At 37.5% G+C, this 22,611-nt stretch overlaps 4 protein-coding genes across 8 annotated transcripts; 1 reads left to right on the top strand and 3 right to left on the bottom strand.

Annotated features, from left to right (window-relative positions):
- Positions 1–261: 261 nt before the first annotated feature.
- Positions 262–9,133, bottom strand: Mesr4 (misexpression suppressor of ras 4). 3 transcript variants are annotated; one of them, XM_076426321.1, is made up of 2 exons: positions 8,249–9,133; positions 262–7,476 (listed from the first exon to the last, which is right to left on the bottom strand). In XM_076426321.1, the coding sequence occupies exon 2, from the start codon at positions 7,444–7,446 to the stop codon at positions 2,023–2,025; it is 5,424 nt and encodes a 1,807-aa protein (XP_076282436.1). In that variant the 5' UTR covers positions 7,447–7,476; positions 8,249–9,133; the 3' UTR covers positions 262–2,022. The 3 variants fall into 3 exon arrangements, with proteins under 3 accessions (XP_076282436.1, XP_076282437.1, XP_076282438.1); XM_076426322.1 differs by having other exon boundaries at positions 8,504–9,133; XM_076426323.1 differs by having other exon boundaries at positions 8,618–9,133.
- A 1,406-nt stretch (positions 9,134–10,539) lies between these two features.
- Positions 10,540–22,571, top strand: LOC143209962 (rabankyrin-5). The gene is made up of 13 exons (XM_076426327.1): positions 10,540–11,087; positions 11,156–11,345; positions 11,417–11,526; positions 12,081–12,340; positions 12,415–12,564; positions 16,042–16,445; positions 16,530–17,243; positions 17,696–17,968; positions 18,028–18,469; positions 18,550–18,747; positions 19,524–19,764; positions 20,178–20,433; positions 21,515–22,571. Exons 1-13 carry the CDS (start codon positions 11,084–11,086, stop codon positions 21,642–21,644), a joined length of 3,372 nt encoding a protein of 1,123 aa, XP_076282442.1. The 5' UTR covers positions 10,540–11,083; the 3' UTR covers positions 21,645–22,571.
- LOC143209965 (uncharacterized) lies at positions 12,583–14,659 on the bottom strand. Of its 3 annotated transcripts, none has more exons than XM_076426331.1 (4): positions 14,165–14,658; positions 13,806–14,003; positions 13,505–13,681; positions 12,583–13,197 (listed from the first exon to the last, which is right to left on the bottom strand). In XM_076426331.1, exons 2-4 carry the CDS (start codon positions 13,858–13,860, stop codon positions 12,917–12,919), a joined length of 513 nt encoding a protein of 170 aa, XP_076282446.1. In that variant the 5' UTR covers positions 13,861–14,003; positions 14,165–14,658; the 3' UTR covers positions 12,583–12,916. The 3 variants fall into 3 exon arrangements, with proteins under 3 accessions (XP_076282446.1, XP_076282445.1, XP_076282447.1); XM_076426330.1 differs by having other exon boundaries at positions 13,800–14,003; positions 14,165–14,656; XM_076426332.1 differs by lacking the exon at positions 13,806–14,003 and having other exon boundaries at positions 14,165–14,659.
- Positions 21,877–22,520, bottom strand: Uqcr-11 (Ubiquinol-cytochrome c reductase 11 kDa subunit). Its single transcript, XM_076426333.1, has 2 exons — positions 22,385–22,520; positions 21,877–22,146 (listed from the first exon to the last, which is right to left on the bottom strand). Exons 1-2 carry the CDS (start codon positions 22,478–22,480, stop codon positions 21,973–21,975), a joined length of 270 nt encoding a protein of 89 aa, XP_076282448.1. The 5' UTR covers positions 22,481–22,520; the 3' UTR covers positions 21,877–21,972.
- Positions 22,572–22,611: the final 40 nt, after the last annotated feature.

Here is a 22,611-nt window from a genome sequence, read left to right as displayed (position 1 = left end):
CGGTGAAAAAGAAATATATAGTAAAAGTGCGTTAGAATAACGTGACTCGCATCGCCGTTTTCCACCACGCCAAACAATCGTTGATCGGACAATCGCAAGATCCGGTACGTCGAAATTTCCCCGTCGAACATTACGCTGAAAAGTTTCGTCGAATTTGAACGAGCAACGCTAAGCCAATTATATGGATATACAAGGGAATCGGCACGCTCGGTGTAGGCCTGGGAAAACTGGTACCAACGAATTCGGAGCTTCGTTTGCCAGGAACGAGTGGATAGCTAGACTAGAAAATGATAAAAGATCCGTTCGTCGATACGTCGAATAATTTAAAAAAAAAATATATGTAGAGAATCGCAGAGAAATCGATATAAGAAATACGCAGCGAAGGAGGATCGCTTCTCACGATGTAATACTAAAAACGAAAATAAACGGGGAATGGAGGGTAGAGAGTGGGGGGGGGGAAGGAATAATAACCATAACGTGCGCGACTGTAGCAAATTTTGCCGACTGAAGCAATGAGAAAACAAGACCGCGCGGCATTCGAAGGAAAGAAAAAATCAGTTTAAAGCTCGCTAAGTGTATCGCGTTCGTGTGTACTTCGGGAGACAATTAAAAAGTACTGATTCTAGGAGGAATGCGATCATGAAACGGGGCACAGACACCGCCAGCAGTGCCGCCGACAGTCGTATCAGCCACGATAACGCGAAATTCGAATTCGAATTGATTAAAACAGCCCTCCCCTCTCACGCCTAGAAACTTCCGGAAAGTTCTTCTCGCTCTCTACGACATAGCCTAGGTTTTCTTCTAGAACGCTGAACCGCCTAATCGGCTAGACTGGCTAGACTAATCAATTTTATACACGGCGCAATTTTTTTTGTTTCGTCGTTTAAAAGAAGTACAAACAAATGTACACAAAAAACCTTACCTCGCTATTTTTAAACGCTAAGTCGTATGTACAGTTATATACAAACATTTCTTGTTCTTATTTCTTTTTTTTTTGTTGTTTTGTTTACCGTTATATCAGCTTAAGAAAAATATCAACGTGGAACAGTATACGATTCGTTTGTTTACGAAGAAGAAAGAAGGGAAACGTTTAGAGTTGAACGGCGGCCACTCGATCTCCTCTCGGTTCGACCAGTCGACCTGGCAGTTTCTGCTCCGCGATTAATTAGAATGTTATTCGATGGTGGTACAAGAGGGTAGTTTTTTCAGAGCCTCAAAACAATTCTAATGATCATTAACCTTTAAAGAATGTCTTAAGTTCCTAAAGAAATGTTATTACGATATTTTATAACATTAAAATACATAGTTCACGTCGTTAAATATATGTCGAACGTTTGAAAATTTCGAAAATATATATTCGTTGTGGAATCGGTAAAAATGTTTTTAAGTTTAATAGAATTATTCAGTTACAGCTAGAGTCCGAAAATCGCTTCTTTCAAGATTTTCTACAGAGATGCGAAAAAAGAATATAAAAAGATTAAAAACATAACGACCGTAAAAATGTTTAAACTTTTTCCAGTATTCCTCGAGAAAAATTTGTATTTACTATATCAGTAGTAGTGTCAGTACTCGCGAGCATTTTCAAATGAATTTTCAACTGGAAATTTGCTAGCTTACTCTAAAAAATAAATAACAGTCTAACGATGCAACTTTATAAAGTTATTCGTAACGTAACGCGATATTTATATTCTTTTTTCAGTCTGAATTGTTAATATTATTCGTTCTGTATATGAATGCTGTATTATACATATCCGATTAGTGAATTGAGGCTCTCGAAAATGTCTGTAACTACTTCAACGAATGATGAAGCGACTCGAGTCGATCAGAATATATATATATGTATGTATATCATACGGATCTTCAAACCTTTACCAATCAGAAGAACACTCTAAGCAATCGAAGTCTGTTGTTAAATCGTCCAAAACTTTCCAAGGGTCAGAGAGGGAGATGAGGAGGAGTCGAGTGGTCACCATCGAGTATGCCTAAAAAGCAATTTCAACACGCAGACACCATCCGCTGCTATCAGTCAAAGTAATCCTCGTTTTGCACGATATCATGTTTCTTTCTACAGTCTGGACAATACCACTTGCCCTTCGGCGGTACCATGATACCGACACACTCGAAATGAAACCATTCGATGCGACAGTCTTCGCCGTCGCAGGCGATCATCTCCGAGACTTCGTCGTACGGACACTGACAATAACAGTAGAGATTCACTGGCCGTTCCGGTATCGGCGGATTGTTCTCGGGCAGATGCGTTTGTATCTGTTGGCTAGCCTCGATTTCCGTGTCGCTGGAATCGCTGCTGCTTTCTGCTGGTTCCTCCGATTCCGTTGCGGAAGCTGTGGCGATCCTCAGGCTCTCTTGTTGGCTCTCCATACGCCTGTACGCCACTGTCTTCCCACCGAAGGACAATCTCGGTGGCAGCGGTTTCAGACTCGGTACCGCCGCGAACGAGGGTGTCTCCATCTTCCTCCACTTCATCGTCGGCTGCTTCTCCGCCTCCTCGTCGCTGGAGTCGCCGTAGAACCGTTTCGGTACCCGTTTCCGTTTCGACGAACGTTTGTTCTCCGTCTCGGAACCGCTACCGCTAATATTCTGGCCGGCTCTTCCTATCATCTGAGGCTCCACGATCGTGCTCATACTGTGCATGTCGTTCACAACTATACTCGGCGACGACGCCGCCATATTCTGCTGCATCATCGCCGGGTTCTTTTGGTAAAACGCTTTCGGAATGTTTAATTTAATAGACTCGACAGCTGGCGCTGCGTTACGTTGCTTCGTCCTCTCCCCTTTCTTTCGTTTCTTCGTCTTGACTTTCCTCTTCTGCTGGGGCTGGTCCTCCGCGGTGCCTGGGGCAGGGTCCGGAGACGGTATCGCGGTGTCCGCGTCCGTCAAGCCGTTGTTCAACGGTATCGCGGACTCCGTGGACGCCGGTGCAACCGCCGCTAGAAGCAGCAATTGATTCCGTTTCTCGGCGAGCAGCTTGTTCGCCAATTGCTGCGGATGCTCGTCGTAGAAATCCTCGTCCGTCTCTGTCTCGTCGGTCTCCAGGTCGGACTCCCTTAACACCAACTGCGGCAGACAAACAGGCTCCGCCGGGATCGGTGCTTCTCCGTTCTCCATCTCCGCGGATGGTTTGTTCTCCACGTCGACGTGCGCCGATTCCGATTCTTGTGCAGCTTCTTTCTCCTTTTTCCGTTCCTTCCGACTGGACTGTTTCTTCGGGGAACCGTCCGACGTCGAACTATCCGAATCGGAACTACTGCTGGAGCTGGAAGAGCTGCCGGACGAAGAGCTGCTACAGCTGCAATTCGTTCCGCAGGAACAACTGCTCGAATCGCTGTCACTGGAAGAGTCGCTCGACGATGTACTGCCGCTCTGTTTCTTCTTCTTTGGACTTTTCACTTTCTTCCGGTTCGGATCGCTCTCGGTGACGCTCTGCAAACCATTGCTGCCGGACGGGCTCTTCTGTGGTTTACTCGCGCAATCTTGGTCCCCGCTCACGTTTATTTCTTCTTTCTCCTCTACTTTAGACCCTGGTTCTCCTTCTTCTTTTTCTTTCTCGTTTTCTTTCTCTTTGTTCGACCATACCACGCAGTAATCGTGGTCGGCCAATATTATACTGTTCAAGTACTCCACGTCAGTCTCTGGTTCCTGTTCTTTCGCCGGGAGCTCGGTACCCGATTCCTTCATCTGCAAACTGGCTGTGTACGTTTTGAAGTTGTCCCAAATGCCGTCCATAATTTGTGCACTTTGTTCCTTCTCTTCTTCGTTCTGCTCGACCTCTACTATACTGTCCGCAGCAGGCACAGGAGAAGCAGATTTTTGATCTACGGGAGAAGCTACTGCAGCTTCTTCTATCGGTTTAGCGGTTTCAGTCTCTTTAGGATCTTTCACTTCAACCTTCTCTTCCTCGGAATCTGTGTCACTTTCAGAGGAAAGATTCAAAGGTGGTAGATCGTACACGTCGACGACCTTCTTCACGGGTTCCTTGGGTTCCTTTGTAGAGTCGGATGTAGCCGCAACATTGTCAGCCGTAACAGTTTTCTCGTTCTCGGATTTTGCTTCGTCAGTTGCCAATTGTTGATTCAGCGAATCTGTAAGATTTATGTTAGCCGGTGGTTCTTTATGAGCATCTTCATGCTTGGTCAATAATTTTCGAGAAATAAAGCGCTCGGAGCACTCGTTGCAAGCGTACGGCTGGTCTCCGGAGTGTAACCTTTTGTGTACTTTCAAAGCAACGGCTCTGGAAAAACTGGATCCGCATTCTTCGCAACCGAAAGCTGTAGGTGGTATGCAGAAGTGATAAATATGTGGCCATTTCTTCTGTAAACATTTTTTACACAACACACTCTCCGTTCCGTGTTTCCAGAATAAATGTTTCGTAATGTCTGGTTTGTTTCTGTACGCAATGCCGCATCTATAACATAAATGATGCAGCTTGTGCTTCCAAACATGATTCGAAAGGCGTTGTTGATTCCCGGTAGATTCCAAACAGACATCGCACGCATGATGCTTTTTCCTTAGATGCACCATGAGTCTAAATGCAGATGGTAGGCTTCCCATAGGACAGAGACAACACCTATATTTGACATTGATATTCGGAGAATACGTACCGGGGCATAAATGACAAAGCAATTCACTATAACTGTAGAAAGTAGATTTACACATTATACAAATTAAGATTGTCTTTTGATGCATCTTTCGGTTATGCAAATAGAGTTCCTTGTGTACAGCAGAATGAAATCTACAATGAAAGCACTCGTATGTCCGTACTTCTGGAACGTTATAGGTACCAGTGGTGCTACTGTAAGAATCTAGATTAAAGAAGTGAAAGTCTAACTCGTCAAGAGACCTTTTCACTCTAGCAATAAATTGTTCTGGTTGGATTATTATAGCAGGATGCTGAGGATGAAATTTATGTTCCGCGAGCATGTGTAACCCTAATTGTTTACCGTTCACTGCTATATGGCGTGCGTGATTGCAATATACGCAAATGGGACTAGCTGCTTCTATGCACTGTTTCAATAGATTTTCTATCTCTATAGTGTCCAATATCCCGTCAACATTAAGATCGATAAAAGTAATGTCTTCTCCAGCCAGCACAATTCCGTCGCTCGGTTGTACTTGAGTTTGCACATCGTTCTCCTCGTTATGATTTATATTAGTAACTTCTTCATCGACCTCCTGTTTCTCGGTTGTATCTAGTTCAGCTGTTGTTTCATCGGCAACTTCGTTGATTTGTCTTCCATTTTCTTCGACATCCATATTTGAATTACTTTTAACTTCTGACATATTTACTTCGTCAGTTTCTTCTGCTTCCTCGATCTCATCAGGATTACCATCCACCACTGCTAATTTATAGCTATCGGAATCACTATCACCATCGTTCGCCTGATCACTGTTATTATTGTCCCTTTCCGTTTCAAGAGTGTTGGATGTTTTGTCTTCCGCTACTGGACTCTCGGCATTATTATTTTCTTCCGACTCTTTGCTAGTATCATGGTTTTCCACATTGTCGTTATTACTTGTAACAGAAAACTGAGAGTTCCTGTTGGTACATATTTTTATAACTAAACTTCTATCGGAAGAAGGAACAGCGTTAAACGAGACTGAAGATTGAGATTCGTTAGGTATATTTAGGTTTTCTTTCGTTTCATTTTGACTACTGTCTTCTTTAATTTGTGGATCCGATGTATGTAATTCATGTTGAGGACTAAACAGCGATCGGTTGACAGGACTGTGAACAGAACTCTCAGGGGTCTGCGAACCAGAATCAGTTTTTGTTTCTATCGCAGCCTCGATTGTTTTATCTTCGGTTACAGATTTTTCAATTTCTTGGTGCTCCATATCAAGCTCGTTCGTTCTACTATTACTTTCAATTGTTGAATTCGAAATGTCTGTATCGTGTTTGTCCGTTTCGTCGGAATCTGATTCTACCTTATTGGATGTGTCTAATGTATCGTTTAATCTTGTATCTTCTTGTTTAGGAGATAATCTTGAATCTTGTACACTATCTGTACAACGCGACACTTCCATAATAGTTTCTATTACACTATCGTATGGCTTATTATGGCTGGTTACATTGGTCAACGGGGCTGGGGTCGTTTCGAAATCATTTTGAGGAACCTCTTCTTCGCTCGTTTCTTCTTTCCCTTCGTAAGAATCTTCAACACATTTCGAGACTTCCATGATTGTCTCTGAAACTGTATCTTTAATCGCATTGTGAACTTCATTCTGCGAACTTTCACCACTGTTCGTAATATCACTAAAAGGTGGACTTTCATTTAATTGAGTCCCAGATTTATTGTTTGTCTTTCTTATGTATGTATGCAGTTTTTGATGAATAATCACACCATCTTCTATATGCTTAGACCTATTATTTTTTATTGATTTCCTCGAAACAAATTTATTTCCGGTATTCACAGTCCTGTCAAGTATATGCGTCGGTATTACACCTGTTTGCGTAAGAGGTGACACAGCAGAATTTACTTCTTTACTTGTATCAGCAGCTAAACTACTACACGTACTCGCGTGCGAACCTGTCTGTCTGCACAAGGTACATATAGACGCGGTAACGTCTTGTTTCGACGCCGGTGAACAAAAGTGATTGTAAAAATTGTCCGTCTCCGAGAAAACCTTTTCACAAGTACAACAAACTAAATAACATGACCCCTTAAAAGCACCGTAAAAATCTTCGACCGATGTAAACGCCATTTCTGGAACACTATGATTTTTAATTAAGTGGTACGACAGCCTTTCTGCCTGGCCGAACATTCCAAGACAAAATAAACATATATGACGTTTATGTATGTCTCTCATATGTAAAAATAAATTCCAATTTTCGAAGTAAGTGCCGCACGCCGCGCATAGATAAACCTTCCTCGTGATCTTAAAGTTGGGAGAATGCGACACTGCGGATGATTCCGATGTGCTGGGCATTGGTGTCATCGTGGATTTGCAAGTGCACAAATTTTGTTTTAATACAGAGCACAGATTCGACGATGAGTGACACTTTAAACACTTGTTCTTCAACGACGGTTGAAGGCCTAAATATTGCGCGTATTCTGTTATTTTGCCTCGCTTGATTTCTGCCTTTTTCTCTTTGCTATTCTTCGACGATGCATTAGAACGAGGCGATTGAGGCTCCTGCACTATACTTTTTGATGTATTCGTTTGAGTTTCTTGAGCTTGCGCCAGAATACGCTTCTTGAAACCTTTAAACACAATTTTTGATCCTGCACTGTTGTTTTTCCCTGACGATTCTTTGGATGCGATTGAATTGTATCGTAATAATTGTTTCTTTTCCTCTTCTATTACGTCACTGTATGCGCTATCGATTGAAGACTTCAATGAATTTCCAAGAGAAGTATCCTTAAGTTGCTGTTCTCCCAAAAGATTCCACATATCCACAACTTTACTTTCACCATCTTCATCTTCCATAATAGCACTGCTTCGTTACAGCGGTATTTTCTGTAATATATAATATAATTATTAGTACAAAACTATTAAAAAGAAAAGTATATTTATTATACTACTAATCAGATATGTGTATTAAGTTAATCTTCATTACAGTCAATATTAAATAATAGAAAATATTTTATGATGTTTGTATAGTTCAATTGAAGCCTACTATCGTTAATTATTAAATATAAGTTATATATCTACTGTTAGAATTATATGTAATAAAATTATGGTATTAATAAAGAAAGTATATATCAATCAAGACTGAAGATCAAGAAGAATATAAAACTGATTATATATCCGATGTATAGACTATGGATTTTATGCATTTATAGCAAAGCTGAGCACATGAAACTTAAATTTGTAAGACAATTAAAATTGAAGATGTCAATATATTATTTTTCATCTACTAAAAGTATTATGAGAAGAAATAATATTCTATTCGGTTTATGTTTCTTGCAGTTGATGTAGACAATTTTTATTTTTGCATAAAGATCTACAGTCTACTGATGTTTGTATAATGCCACCTGTTGTGTTATACTCTATGTGTATATTTAGTTATTCCCTTATAACATAAGGAGAAGTTTTCAATTACTAGTTGTACAAGACTCGAGCTATGGTACCATAATTTTTAGAATACAAATACTTCACTTCGCTACTAAATGTAAACTTCAAGCTTACATCTAACATTCCTGTTTATGTCAATATTAACGTATAGAAGATAGAATATTCATTATGTTTAATATGTACTCTATAACATAACAAGCATTTAATATAATACCTCTGATAAGGGTATTACAAAACTGAGCACATGGTACGACATGCAAGAAGCCCTTCGCTGTGACCATCACTCCACAATGATTCAGCCCCAGAGTTCCCACCAAAACAGATTACTACGATGAAACTAATGTCAAAATAAGACGAACGAGAGTACACATCAGACCCGGACACTACGGTAACGAGTTTTAGCAAGAGAGTATTGCTATAAGCTTTTGTTGAACACAAGGATGATTCCAGTGTAACGAGGGTTGCGTACCTTCCGGTAAACTCCGGCTCGAACGAATTGCTTGAAATTACGTATAACCGTACGCGACTCGTAAAAGATAAACGATACAATCGGACGCTCTGGAAACGGTACAAAGTAGAGCACCTTGAGTGGTTCGTCGCGATCCGCGCCGAAAAGGTTAGTAAAATGGCGTCATATCAATGAGTACGGCTCCGTCCGTGCTTCCAACACATCCCCAGTGATGCCACCTTTCATCATGTTCCACCATAACCTACTGTGGAAGAGGTTAGACGAGAGCCATTGAGAGAAATAAAGTTTGGAATATTCTCGGTTTTTGGCAATCGGTAGAACGTTTTTGATTGATCTTGTAGAATGTTTGACTTGAGCGCGAGCGCGCTGTTGTCTGCCCCACAGCTGTCGTGCAAAAACTCGAAACACGAAGCGACGGCATCTCTCGTGGACGCACTCATGTACGCCCAATTGTAGTGCCTCTGTGATCTGTGATGCCCCCACTCTAAATTTTTAACCTGACCCTATCAGCCGGAGCGACGAACTTTGAATGATATGTACAAATTTTTATTTCCTTCTTCGTAATTGTTTCGAAAATGTATACGAGCAACATTGCTTGCAGTTATGTCAGATTATCGACGCCATAATCCTCTTTCGGACACGCTATTTATAAAAATTATATAATGACATTTATTTTAACGTGGCATACAATTCTCCTGCAGAGAGGAAATTTCCTCTCTGTCTCCTGTCTTTATATTTCAATTGCATTATCCCAGTCAGCCAAACTTGCACAGCTAGAGTTTGTCCAATGCCTGGCCCGTTTATAACCTATTGTAACCAGAATGGCGACTGATTTGATGTAGAATCTGTTACATTCAATTAGATTGACATATTTGTAGAGAAAATGTAACGAAATCTGCTAGTAGAGCAGAATCGGCGACAAAAACCATGCTGATTCTGTTGATATAATCTGACAGCAAATTGACGACAGATACTGCTAACATAACCTATTGTCAGATTGAAGTTGATTTTATGGAAATAAATCATTTTGATAGTGCTTTTAGTTTATTATTAATAAATATATTTATTGTTTTCTAATAATTTTATCATTTTCTTCAAATATCTTCTTCAAGTTAGTAAATCAAACAGGTATAAAATGAGAAAATAAATATATCATATGTATAACGTGACCCGTTGATCACGCGAACATAGTTACGATAGCGTTACCGCAATATAGGTTCGATTAATGGCGCTGAGAGGGAAATTTGAATATAAAGCATAACGTTTAGGTCAAAGCCGCGTATTTCATATACATATATTTTTTATTCGGGCACGATAGCTTATTTAGACTTATTGTTAGAATGAATAGGGAAACAACGGAAGGTTCCCACAGAGATCCTTGACGAAACCAGATAGGCGAGACTAATCGAGGAATTTGGGTAAAGGCATGTAACCTCTTGGAGGAGCTTCTCCAATTTCGCATAAATAGACAGTCGAAGTCTAGAATCGGACAAGGACAGGAAGTCGTAAATTCTCAGTCAAGGACCTCTTGGAACTCCCTCGGACCTCTCTCTCGCTCGGTCCCACGACCCTTGTTTTGACGGGCCTTCACCGGGTGAAGTTCACCCTCGCGTGTACCCCACTCTCGTGCGCGCGCTATTGAGGCACCTCCACACACCTCCACCACTAATCACCATCGAGCAGCAACCAAAGACGAGCCACCCGACGAATCAACGTTCAGCTGGAAGATCCGAATTTTCCTATTGGCTAAGGAAAAGGATGCTGGAAGAAGATAAAACTTCAGGACGAGGCAAATACGAGGCAGATAGAATTCTCAGATCGTAGAGTCAACAACTAAAAGTTTCAATTAAATAAAGTCTATATTTATTTTTCCTTTACATTACATTGTTCAAAGTTATTTTCTGCAAACCTTCCACGAGCAGAGTGCTCATCCCACCTGATCCCACCACACTGCAACGGAACTGAACGGAACGCACCCTAGGGAAGCTACCCAGGAAGCTACCGCTTGACCGCTGGCTACCGCATGTTTCTAGTGGTTTCTAGGTAAATACTTCTAGTTCCGAGAAACATCAGAACACATCAGAACTCTAAGCACATCCAGATATCTCGATACATTATATTATATGTATTGTCCATTCTTTTAGACGAACTATAATTAAACAAAGATGCAAAGTGTGAACTTATTTAATGGAAAAATACGATTCGCCAACAGTGCCGGTTGATTGTAATATTATTTTTTGTTTATATTGCCTAGAGCTTTTTCTGTCTTCCAAAAGTATGGCCACATTTCCTTTCGAAATGAAAACATTGTAAGTTTATGTGTGACAGATGTAATAAGTACTGTTTGTGGGCGTATAATATGCATGGACCTACATAATATGTTGTAAAGTCTGAATCAACATATTCCTAAGAGTGAACCTAACATTGTCGTCGTCTTGAGAAGTTTTTTTTTTAAGTTTGTTATGTGTTGTATTCATGTGAAACAAATTATGACAAGCAAATATAAATTCCTGTGAAAAAAAAAGCCGAACATGCAATAACTTTTATACTGGTGGGCAGATTTGATACAGTTTTATAATTATGGGTAAGTTCAAAATGTTTTGTACATTTGTTGTAAATCCTATGACACCTAGTTACACATGTATATTTTAGAGGATTCGATGGAAGCACAAAAATGGCAACAGCATTTATCTTTATTGCGCGAGCAATACGTTAATCTATACAATTCGAATGCAGAACTTCAACGTGATTATGCTATTGCTACTGCGGATAAACAAGAATCTGGATTTATCGGGAAACTCTTGACGATTATAGCGTCCTTATATGGTCAACATCGTTATAGGTTTATAAACGATTATTAAATCACAAGTATCGCATACACAGAATATATAATTAATCAATCTTATTTTATAGCGATGTTACTGTCAAATTAATGGGTCAAGAAATACCAGCGCATAAATTTATATTATCTGCGAGAACAGATTTTTTCAGCGATTCCGTACTTGCTGAAGTAAATACTTTAGGTAAAACATTTTAAAGTTTAATGAGCAGTACAGTAGAATCTCATTTATTTAAATGAATTCGTATATGATAGTTATTATTAGACTCCGGATCTTATGCAAAATAAAAAGTTTGCGCATCAACTGCAAGACACAGGAGCTACATATAAATTTATATTCTTCTTTAAAGTCTTTTAATATTTTCACTGTTTTAAATTACGTTTGCTCATTTTTGTTATAAATGCATAAAATCCGGAGTCTACTTATTATCAAATTAAATCATTCTTATATGTAAACTACTGTTACGGACAACCAATTGGAAAGCAATTCTACACACAGAAGTGAGTCGAAAAGAAAGAATAAAGTTCTTTCATTTGACGCTTCATTTTCGAGCAAATCGTGTTTGAAAGTTCAACAAGTACACACGCTATTAGATAAAACCCGATGGATCTTTAAACTCGTTTCTCACGAGAACGAGGCGTCAGATAAAAAATTTTATTCTTTCTTTTAGACTCACTTTTGTGTGTAGAATTACTTACCCTGCACACATAAATAAGCACTGAGAAACGTCTTTATAGATTGGACTTATTTGGACACAAATATTGGATTACTACTGTTAAAATGGATCTATACAGGAAAAATATCTCAAGAGAATTTAACGATGGACCTAATGAAAGCAGCATCTAATTTTCAATTGATAGAATTAGTCGATCAATGTGAGAAATATTTAATCGGAATTGTGGGACTTAAGGATTGTGTACAATTGTACGCAGCCGCTGAAGAATTGGGGACTCAAAAGTTAAAAGAACATTGTAGTTCCTTGATCTCAGCTCACTGGGTAAAGAAAATACTGAGAACGCCTTCGAACACGCCAATTTAAACACAACTTTATTTAGAACTTTATTCATTTAGGAAGATTTAACTGGAGAAGATTTCAAGGAAATGCCTGGTTCCTTGTTGTACAAGTTATTACAAACGAAAAGTAAATATCCGTTACATTCTGCTGTCCGATTGCTGAGAGAAGATGTGGTTTTTTTATATTTAGTGGAGAACAATTCAGGGGTAAGTTATGCATTCAAATTTCTGTTAATTTAATTTATTCCTGCACAGTAGTCGTTCATTATTTATGCATCACAGTATGATAAAAAAAAAACAGACATAAATTTTCACAGCCTGTTTTAAGTACATTTCGCTGGTCTCTTTTAAACATTGATACTAAAAATATTTACTATTAATATTACTGAAACCGTAAATTGAATATTCTTGTTTCGTAAGAGTATTATTTAAGTATATTAATTTACATATATTCATATCACATGTTCTTTGTTTTAAATGATAACATATTTCATTAATATTATATTAGAAAAATATTATTATAGTATTCTTATACGAATAAATACTTAGAATTAAAATATTATGTCAGCTTCGCAAATAATAGTATCGTTATTAATGCGAAGATATGATACGTGTACATGGCTTTAATCGATCGAGACGAATTGCACAAATGATAACTGCAAAAACAATATTCCGGTGGACCACCCGGTGCTCCTCTGTCTTCGCCAGCGAAACAATCTTCCCTGTACGCTGTTTTCACAATTTCTTCCGTGTTTTGCCATTTATTATCGACATTGCTATAAATTGGAATCATACGTTTCTGAGGCGCACAATCCCTTTCCACAGCCGTTATTATAGATGCTATAGAACATACATTAAACATAATTCAGTGATTCCTTAAATTTAATCTTTAACTACCTGCGCTGGTGTAAAAAGTACACTAATACAATAATATATGTACTGTCCAGAGCATGAGAGAAAACTAGCGGGAGGGGAACGAGGCAAGAGAAATGCAAAGGCATCTTCTTTCCCCGTTCCCTGCCCGCTAGTTTTCTCTCGTGCTCTGCATAGTACTCGGTCACACAGTGGTGTACTAAATACACCACGCAGATAGTTACGTGAAAATTCAGGACAGGGGTAGTTAAAGGTTAAACTGAAATAGACTTACTCTTGAGTTTATAGTAAATGGTTTTCTTTCTGCAAAGAGTCGACGAAGGACAATATACTTGAAATCTAGCACTTCCATCGAATTGCGAGCATAATAAGTCAGTTTGTTCAGTTCCTGGTTGGGACGCATAGCATTTAAAGCACGAGATTCCCTCTGTGCTCACCGATGTTGTTATATCTAAAAGTTTTAGATACGTAAATAATTGACAAAAAGCAATCGACAAATCTATAAACAGATTTGATAAAAATGCTACGATAAATGTAAAACGAATAAAGTTTAAATATTTCATACATACACATACACAAAAAAATTGTAGGAATTAATATGATCTTTATAGAGTTTACTCGTAAAGTCATGGTATTTGCAATTAATTCAAAAGTTCTACAAAGAAATGATCTTTAAATGTTATTTATGTTTACTTAATTAACAGCTTCGTGGAACATTCAATTTTATATCGTTTATTCCATCAAAATCCAATTTACCACCACATTACGAAAACCTGGAAGAATCGAATTAAAAACAAATTGTATAAGAGTGCATTATTATTTTTAATAGATTATTATTTCGGGTACATCGAACGAGAATTATAGGGAAGAAATTGATTTTCAAAGGTTAATAAAAAATCACTGATTTATTATGTAAATAATTCAGATGACTTACAAATATAATAAGAAAAATCTCTTGTGTTTATAATTTGATTTTTAATGATCATTTAAAAGATATCGTCTTTAACTATTTTATCCACCACGTTTACATGTAACGAATGAAAGTAACATATTTAAGTCAACACTGAAATTCATTCCCGATTGCACTTAAATGTTCACCGAACGTCACATCGCAATATGAAATTTTCGATGAATCTGTTGCTGTTTTACAACAAATCGTGTTCTTTCCATGGGGAAGTGGCTGTGGTTAGATGACTGTATTATACGCCACGTCATGGTCTCTCTATCATTTATGGACCACACTTTCTGATATATCGAATATAATCATCATATTCCTTTCCGCTTACGTTTTTACACCATCGTTTGTGTATCCTTAACACTAAAAATATACAGGCATTGCTACACAAATACATATGTACCATACCATGGGCGTATGCAGTGGTATAGTCTATAGTCATCCGCCTCACCCCACCCCAACCATTTGTGTCGGTGGAGTGGGGTGGACAACTACTATGATCATCTATGTATGTATATGCATATACATCCTGGTACATCCGTAGTCTCGTTTCCAGAATTGCAAGGGTGCAGGATTCGCGTTCACATTTCTCGATAATACAAAAATCGGGGTTTTCAGTAGTCAAAAGCGCTAGATAAAAGATCAATTGCATTATTCGGCAGCTAAAGGAGATTCCTATGAAAATAGCATATGTACATGTACTCCGATTATATTGTATATGTATACATGCGCAATAGATACATAGATAAATAAATAGTTTACTAATAATTAAAGTAGAGCATTAATAACTAAAAGTACATTTTATATAAATTTAAAATTGAAATAATTTACTAATAATTAAAGTAGAGGAGAATAATTAAAAGTAAATTTTATATAAATTTAAAATTAAAATAGTTTACTAATAATTAAAGTAGAGCCTAGGTCGATCTTTTATCTAACGTTTTCGACTACTAAGAAACCCCATTTTTGTTTTATCGAGAAATGAGAACGCGAATCCCGCACCCTTGCAATCCTGGAAATACGAGTCTACTCCCTTAAAAGTTTCAAGCATGTTAGAAATTCAAATGAAATAATGACCTTCTCGACACATTATCCACCTATGAGTATTTTATAATTTTTAAAAGTCCGTGATTCATAGTTAAGTATTTTTCAATAACAATAGTTCTTTTAATTATGCGCAAAGAAGTCACTGTCAATAGTACTTCTTGTGAAATTATTTAAAAGAGCTGAGACTAAATTTAAACCACCGTTTAAAACAACATTTTCGGTATAGTACATTTACTGAAAATTTCATTGCACTAGGTTTACGGACATTTTTGTATACCTATCTTTACGGACACCGTCAAATTGACGGCTTAACAAAACCACGTATTTTCTTAAAAAAGCGATTTACTTAATGTAAAAACAATGAAAATCTTAACAGACTTAATACAAGTTAATTAAATCTGTTAGGATTGCATAAATAAATATAAACTTTTACTGTTCATAAATTTATTCCGCACAGTTTTCGAAATCCCGAAATTAATTTTCTTTCCATCTTTTCTGAAGAATATGCGTATGTATAATAAATTTTATGATTTCGGCGCGGGGTACGATCATTTATAGAAAACCAGCAAATGTGCAATTAATGAAACATGCTTCTCGAAGTTTCGATCCTTATCCTTTAATTAATTGCACATTTGCTGGTTTTCTATAAATGATCGAATCCTGCACCGAAATCATACAATTTATTATATATTTAATTTTCGATCAAGAAGAATTCGCCTTTAATATGCGTATGCATATTCACAAGTTTGTTACATAAAAAAAAACAAAGAGTGTGCAGAATAATTTAAAAATTATTATTATTGTTCTAGTTACCGCAAGCTGTAAATGCTCTCGATAATAAAGGAGAAATGCCACTAGAAGTTGCACTGAAGACACGTCAGCCTTCTTTAGCTCGTACTTTAGTTGGGCACGGGGCTGATTTAAGTGCAAAAGATTCAAGAGGATTTTCTTTACTGCAAGCTGCTATTTTCAAAGGAGATTCCTATTCGGCAGAATTTATAATAGAACAATTAGAAAACAGTGGTAATATACAACAGTTGCGCGAACCGGTCAAGATTATAAAAAGTACACGGGATATAAACAATCCCGAAGAACTCGAAGGATGTACCGCTTTGCATTTAGTGACAAAACATAGCTCGGAAGATATGACAGCTGTAGGATCGAGGTTACTTCGTGCTGGCATCGATCCTAACTTACAGAACCAGAAAGGATGGTATAACTATATAAATTACAATAAAGGATTTCCTGAAGATTTTATTTATAATATCCTTATAATAACTGTCTTTCGTTTTTACAGGACTGCCTTACATAGCTGTGTTTGGGAAGGAAACACGCCGCTCTTTGATATTTTATTAGAATGTCAAAGTATAAATGTAGATAGAACTACCAATGACAATGACACTCCTTTATGTCTTGCAATGAAAGCAGAACCCTTCTGCGAATCCTTCGCTAAGAAGCTCCTAGATAAGGGTGCAACTCCCAACCCTGTATACAGAGATACCGAAGACACTTTGTTACACATTCTAATTAGAGAAAGTAAAGAGGAAGCAGCACTGTTTTTACTTGATTATTGCAAAGATAATTTAATGAAAAAGAATAATGAGGGATACTCTGTTTTACACGAAGCTTGTAAAATTGGTTTGAAAGATTTAACTAGGACTTTATTACAGAATGGTTTTCCATTAGACGAAGTGACATTATTTACTGGAGATGCACCATTACATTTTGCTGTTGCAAACTTATTTTTTGACATTGTACTGGAATTAATAAGCGCTCCTAATTCAAACTCACAATTAAATTTAACAAATAATGCAAACGAAACGCCTTTAAGCTTGGCTATAAAAGCTCCATTCAAGAAAGGTAAAGATATTGTTCTGGCTTTAATAAAAGCAGGAGCAAATATCAATCAATGCAATAAAGAGGGTCTGACACTGTTACATCAAGCAATATTGAAGGAGGATTCAGCAACAGCTATCTTTTTACTAGAAAACGGTGCGGATATGAATGCTAGGTAAATGTTATACAATAATGATTTTCTGAGCAACTTTCGATCACAGTTTAATTGGATTATCATTGTATGTTATGGTAAATGTTATCTAAATGTGTTCGGTAATTTTATGTAGCACCACACATTGATGTTTCGGGAGACGTCAAAATTCAAAAGATCGTTGGTTGAACAATATTTAAAAAATGACGAGATGTAAAATTTGAGTTTGTCGAAAACGAAATTTTCGGAATTCCTGAGCACACTCAGGTTCTCAAACGTATCGGGATTCTCAAGAATTTTCGAGATTATTCTTGGGAATCCCGATATATTTGAGTATCTCGAAATTTTCGAGAACCCGTCCCGATTTTTGGATTCTCGCACACCTCTCAAAATTACTAAAACAACATCCTCCCTAGTCAGACATCTATATCACGTAGCTCACGAAATGAGTAAGAATTAAATTTTAATGTGTTTAGGACTGTAAATGGGGATACACCGCTGCAACTGTCCGTACATTGTAGACTGGGTGAAGTTGTAGAAGCTCTTTGTAAAAGAGGTGTAGACACTTCCGTAGGATGTCCATTATGGGATGCGCTAGATTCGGATCAAGAGGATATAGCATCTATCCTAGTTAAATATGGAGCTGATACCGATTGCTGGAGTCCTGGACCAGATGATTGTCAACAAACATTACTACACAGAGCGATTGATGGAAATAAAGAGGATATCGCACAATTTCTTATAAGAAGGTAGTGTGAAGCGTGAAATATTCAAATTAGAATATGTTTGTAAAATAATGTTCTTCTAGTGGCTGCGACTTAAATGCACCGAGAAGACCTGGGCCAGATGGTTCAGGCGGTGACGAAGCACGAGATGAATGTAGTCCGTTACATTTGTGTTGCCAATGGGGTTTAGAACAAGTTGTTCAGACTCTTATCGAACATGGCGCAGATGTGAACGCTCGGGATGCAGATGGAAAAACCCCAGTTCATGTTGCTATACAAAATCAGCATTCGCAAATTATTTCTTTGTTGCTTTGTCATCCTAATATAGACTTGAATAAGAGAGATAAGAAAGGTTTGACACCATTCGCAACAGCTCTAACATTCAGAAATAATAAAGCAGCGCAGTCAATATTGGAACGATTACCTAAAGCTGCCGAACAATACGACAATAAAGGCAGAAACTTTTTACATACTGCTATCCAGAAGAACGATATGGAAAGCATACTTTTTCTATTGTCTATACAGGTGAACGTAATTTCGAAATATATTTATATCGTAGACGTGTCAACGTTTCCTTTACTAATCAAATGATTATTGTTTTGTAGGTAGACGTGAATTCTAGAGTTCACGATGTTACACAAACTCCGCCCTTACATCTCGCTGCAATCTCTGGAAATGAAATGTTGGTACGAAGTTTACTTTTGGCTGGTGCACGCGTTAATGACACAGATGCAAATAGGAACACTGCGTTGCATGCTACAGCGAAAGCGGGTCACGCTGCAGTTGTGGCTGCTTTGTTACAGGTATTACAGCTTATATCAGAGTCTATAAAGATTCGAATCCTATTTGTGGAAAGTATCTAAAAATTCTATAAAATTTAATCAGAATCCACAACAAATAAGATTCATTCAACTTTAAGTATTACAGTTTTCTTTCGATATAAGACGACGATGGTTTTTTCGCAACAAGGAAATCTCTAGTCTTTCTTCTTCTGTTGATGTTGTCCGCTCGACACCGTTTACTACCAGATCGAGAGGGTATGTCCTTTTATGGGATCTATAAACTTTCGGTCCACTCAAGAACAATGTCAAGCCGAATATTTATCTTCATCCGTAATTAGTCCCGAAACCGTCCTGAACCATCGTCTTATATCGAACGAGAACTATTGGGTTGAAACCAATTTTTTTGTTCGATGTTCTTTTGTTATTTGTCTGGTAGCTTCACAATTCCGCGCTTATAAAACTTCTAATCCTTATCGATAAAAAACTGATCCAAGTGCGAGTTCAGGTCATCGTCATTAGTAGAAGTCCATTGCTCGAATAAAAAAATTGGGTTTCATTTCACTTCAAAATACCGAAATTACTTTCTTGCCAACCCAATGTATAAGTTTTGTAATGAAGCTTGTAGAACATTATAAACCTAGGCGATTTAGTAGTTTGTTTAGATAATTTTAAACAGAAGTGTAATAATTCCGGCTCGATTCTTTAAAACGAAGAGTACTCCAACATATTAACTGTATTAGGAAAATAGATAAATGCGATACATTTCTATGTAACAAGAACTACTTTTTTTCTTGTAGAATAGCATTAATTTTGACGCAGTGAATGCAGATGGTGATAATGCTCTGCATGTAGCCGTAAGAGAGGGACATATATCAGTAGTGCGAACACTTTTGACTGAATGTACATTAGACGCAGAAGCAGTAAATCTGAAGGGAAGAAATCCGTTGCATGAATTAGCTCGATGCGGGAAGGATAATGCTGCGACTATATGTGATTTTTTCTTGGAATGTATGTCGCAATATCCAATAAATAAAACAGGTAAATCTTTATGTAAAAATGCACACATTTTTATATACGGCTTGTCAAATCTAGCTGTGTGGCTGGATGTCCCTCGCAAGGGGAAATGACCACACTGCGCAATGGTAAATAGGCGGAACTTCGATAGAGAACTGATCGTCACCTGTCAAACGATGCACGTGGCGATAGTTTAGTTAAAAAGTAAAGTGACACAAGTGTATTCGCACAAACATATAAACAGTTGTTTTGTATGTTTACTGCTGTCAGAAATAATGGACATTACGCACTTTGACTAATGCATCCTTCTCTCGTCGAGTGCGGTCTTTGTTTTTGTCTGCGCATTCCTAAGTTCTGGTCAACCGCACAGCTAGACTTGACAAGCTGTACTAGTCAGCTTATCAGAAACCGATTTATAATTTGATATTTTGTTTAAGATTTGGAGGGTAATACACCATTATTAATTGCCTATATGAAAGGTAATGGTCAGCTTTGTCGTACGCTGGTAAAGGCTGGCGCGTGTTTGGCTTCAATGAATAAGGAAGGAATTACTATTTTTAACTATCAAGTGGCAACAAAACAATTATTATACAGACTGTTGGATTCCTTAACGCAAGAAGCACCATGGGCAGAGAAAGATTTATGTTTGGAGTGTGGAACAAAATTTTCTATCACAATGCGAAGGCATCACTGGTATATAATCCACGAAATGATTATATACAGGGTGTCCCAAGCAAATGGAACAGGCTGTACCTCCTAAACGGTCGGGAATAGATGAAAATGTTATAAGAAAAAGTTGAATGGCATCAGACGGTGCATACTACGCAACTAATTTTATGCACTTTTGTACATCGGTGCATCAGAAAAATGCAACTGCACTTTTTTAAAAATGGAAACCTACATTTTTGACTGCACCAATCGATGCAGTTTGTTGTGCTCTACATAAAAGTACTCTACTAAAAGTACTCTACATAAAAACTCTACTAAAAGTATACTACATACTTATGCCCTAAACTTATTCGTTAGGAAGTTATCGAAGCTAAAAGTTCTCTGATTTATAACGGAACATAATGTAGGTACTCCGGAACACTTGCCAAGACCGAAATAATTCAGTGAACTTTTAGCTTCGATAACTTCTTAACGAATAAGTTTAGGGCATAAGTATGTTAGTACTTTTATGTAGAGCACAACAAACTGCGTCGATTGGTGCAGTCAAAAATGTAGGTTTCCATTTAAAAAGAGAGTGCAGTTGCATTTCTCTGATGCACCGATGCACAAAAGTGCATGAAATTAGTTGCGTAGTATGCACAACATTTTCCTCTATTCCCGACCGTTTAGGGGGTACAGAGCCTGTTCCAGTTGCGTGGGACACCCTGTATACAGCTTGTCAAATCTAGCTGTGCGGCTGAATATCCCCTGCAAGGGAAATGACCCCGCTGCGCAATGGTAAATAGGTGGAACTTCGCACCGATAGAGAACTGATTGTCACCTGTCAAACAATGCACGTGGCAACAGTACAGTTAAAAAAGTAAAGTGACACAAGTGTATTTGCACAAACATATAAACAGTTGTTTTGTATGTTTACTGCTGTGAGAAATAATGGACAGTACGTACTTTTGACGAGGTGCGTCCATTCTCTCGTCGAGTGCAGTCTTTGTTTTTGTCTGTGCATTCCTAAGTTTTGGTCAACCGCACAGCTAGATTTGACAAGCTGTAAATTTATGATTATATCTAATGAACATGTGTGATTAATATTTTAATTCTTTGTTTTTAGCCGCCACTGTGGTCGAATCTTGTGCAATAAATGTTCTGGTCAAGATGTTCCGATTGTAAAATTTGGATTAAATAAACCAGTGCGTGTTTGTGCAGTATGTTTCGATGTATTACAAGTAGGTGCTGAATGAGAAAAGACTTAAATAATAAAAAGCATTCATATGTAAATAAAATAAACGTCATTCCATAAGCACATCTTGATAGAAAGTATATAGAAAGTCCGTACGAGTCTATGTCAGCCACACATTATATATTATTATATATACACTTCATTTATATATGTATTATATAATTATTCTTGTTGAACGTTTGTTAAATTTATAGTTATAAAATTTTAAATACAGATGAGAAGAGGAAATATCATTTCAAGTATTGATACCCATAGATAAATTATTATTTATTCCTAACAGTAATTGTACATCTACAATGCACCAAGTTAATCAATAACATTTTTTAATTTTATTTAAGTTTACTGAAGAGCGTTTTCGATACACAGTGATCTACACATTCTACGTAATCAATCAACTCTTCCAGGCATGTCTCTTCTGTGTTAGATCGTGAATTCACCCGATCATTACATGTATTAAGTTTTTGTTGCATATTGGCGCATTCAGTTTTTGCTGCACATTTTTCCTGCAGAGAAAACAGTTGTTTATCTTATTATTGATACATAATTACTCATTTTATACGAACTAGTTTGTTTAATCAATAGTAGCATATTTGGTATATACTTTGTAAAGTTTTATGTTTCCATTCACGGAAAAAGGCTAGTGCCGAATACAATTTCTAGAAGAAGCTACACGTATATAACATTGGGAAAAAGGATTTTGAATAATTATACTAAAAATATTATGTAATAATTATAACTTACACGAAGTACTTTCTGAGGGTCTACCAATTCTTCTTCACTGTCGTCTGCCTTTACGGTTGGAATATAACGATTTAACAAACTTTGTAGGAAAGACATATTTTTAAAGGTGAAGTTTTGTTTTATGAAAGTGTTTTGAAATAATTGAGAATGAGCACCGAGGTTTCCGTGATATCCCTTCACAAATAAAGAGACATACAGTTACAGTTGGTTACAGTCGCCTGTCGTAA

The sequence above is a fragment of the Lasioglossum baleicum genome, chromosome 6 (assembly GCF_051020765.1).
Source record: "Lasioglossum baleicum chromosome 6, iyLasBale1, whole genome shotgun sequence".
In the NCBI taxonomy this organism is placed as follows: domain Eukaryota; kingdom Metazoa; phylum Arthropoda; class Insecta; order Hymenoptera; family Halictidae; genus Lasioglossum; species Lasioglossum baleicum.
The sequence above is the reverse complement of the archived record's forward strand: the minus strand, read 5'-3'. Positions and strand labels throughout refer to the sequence as shown.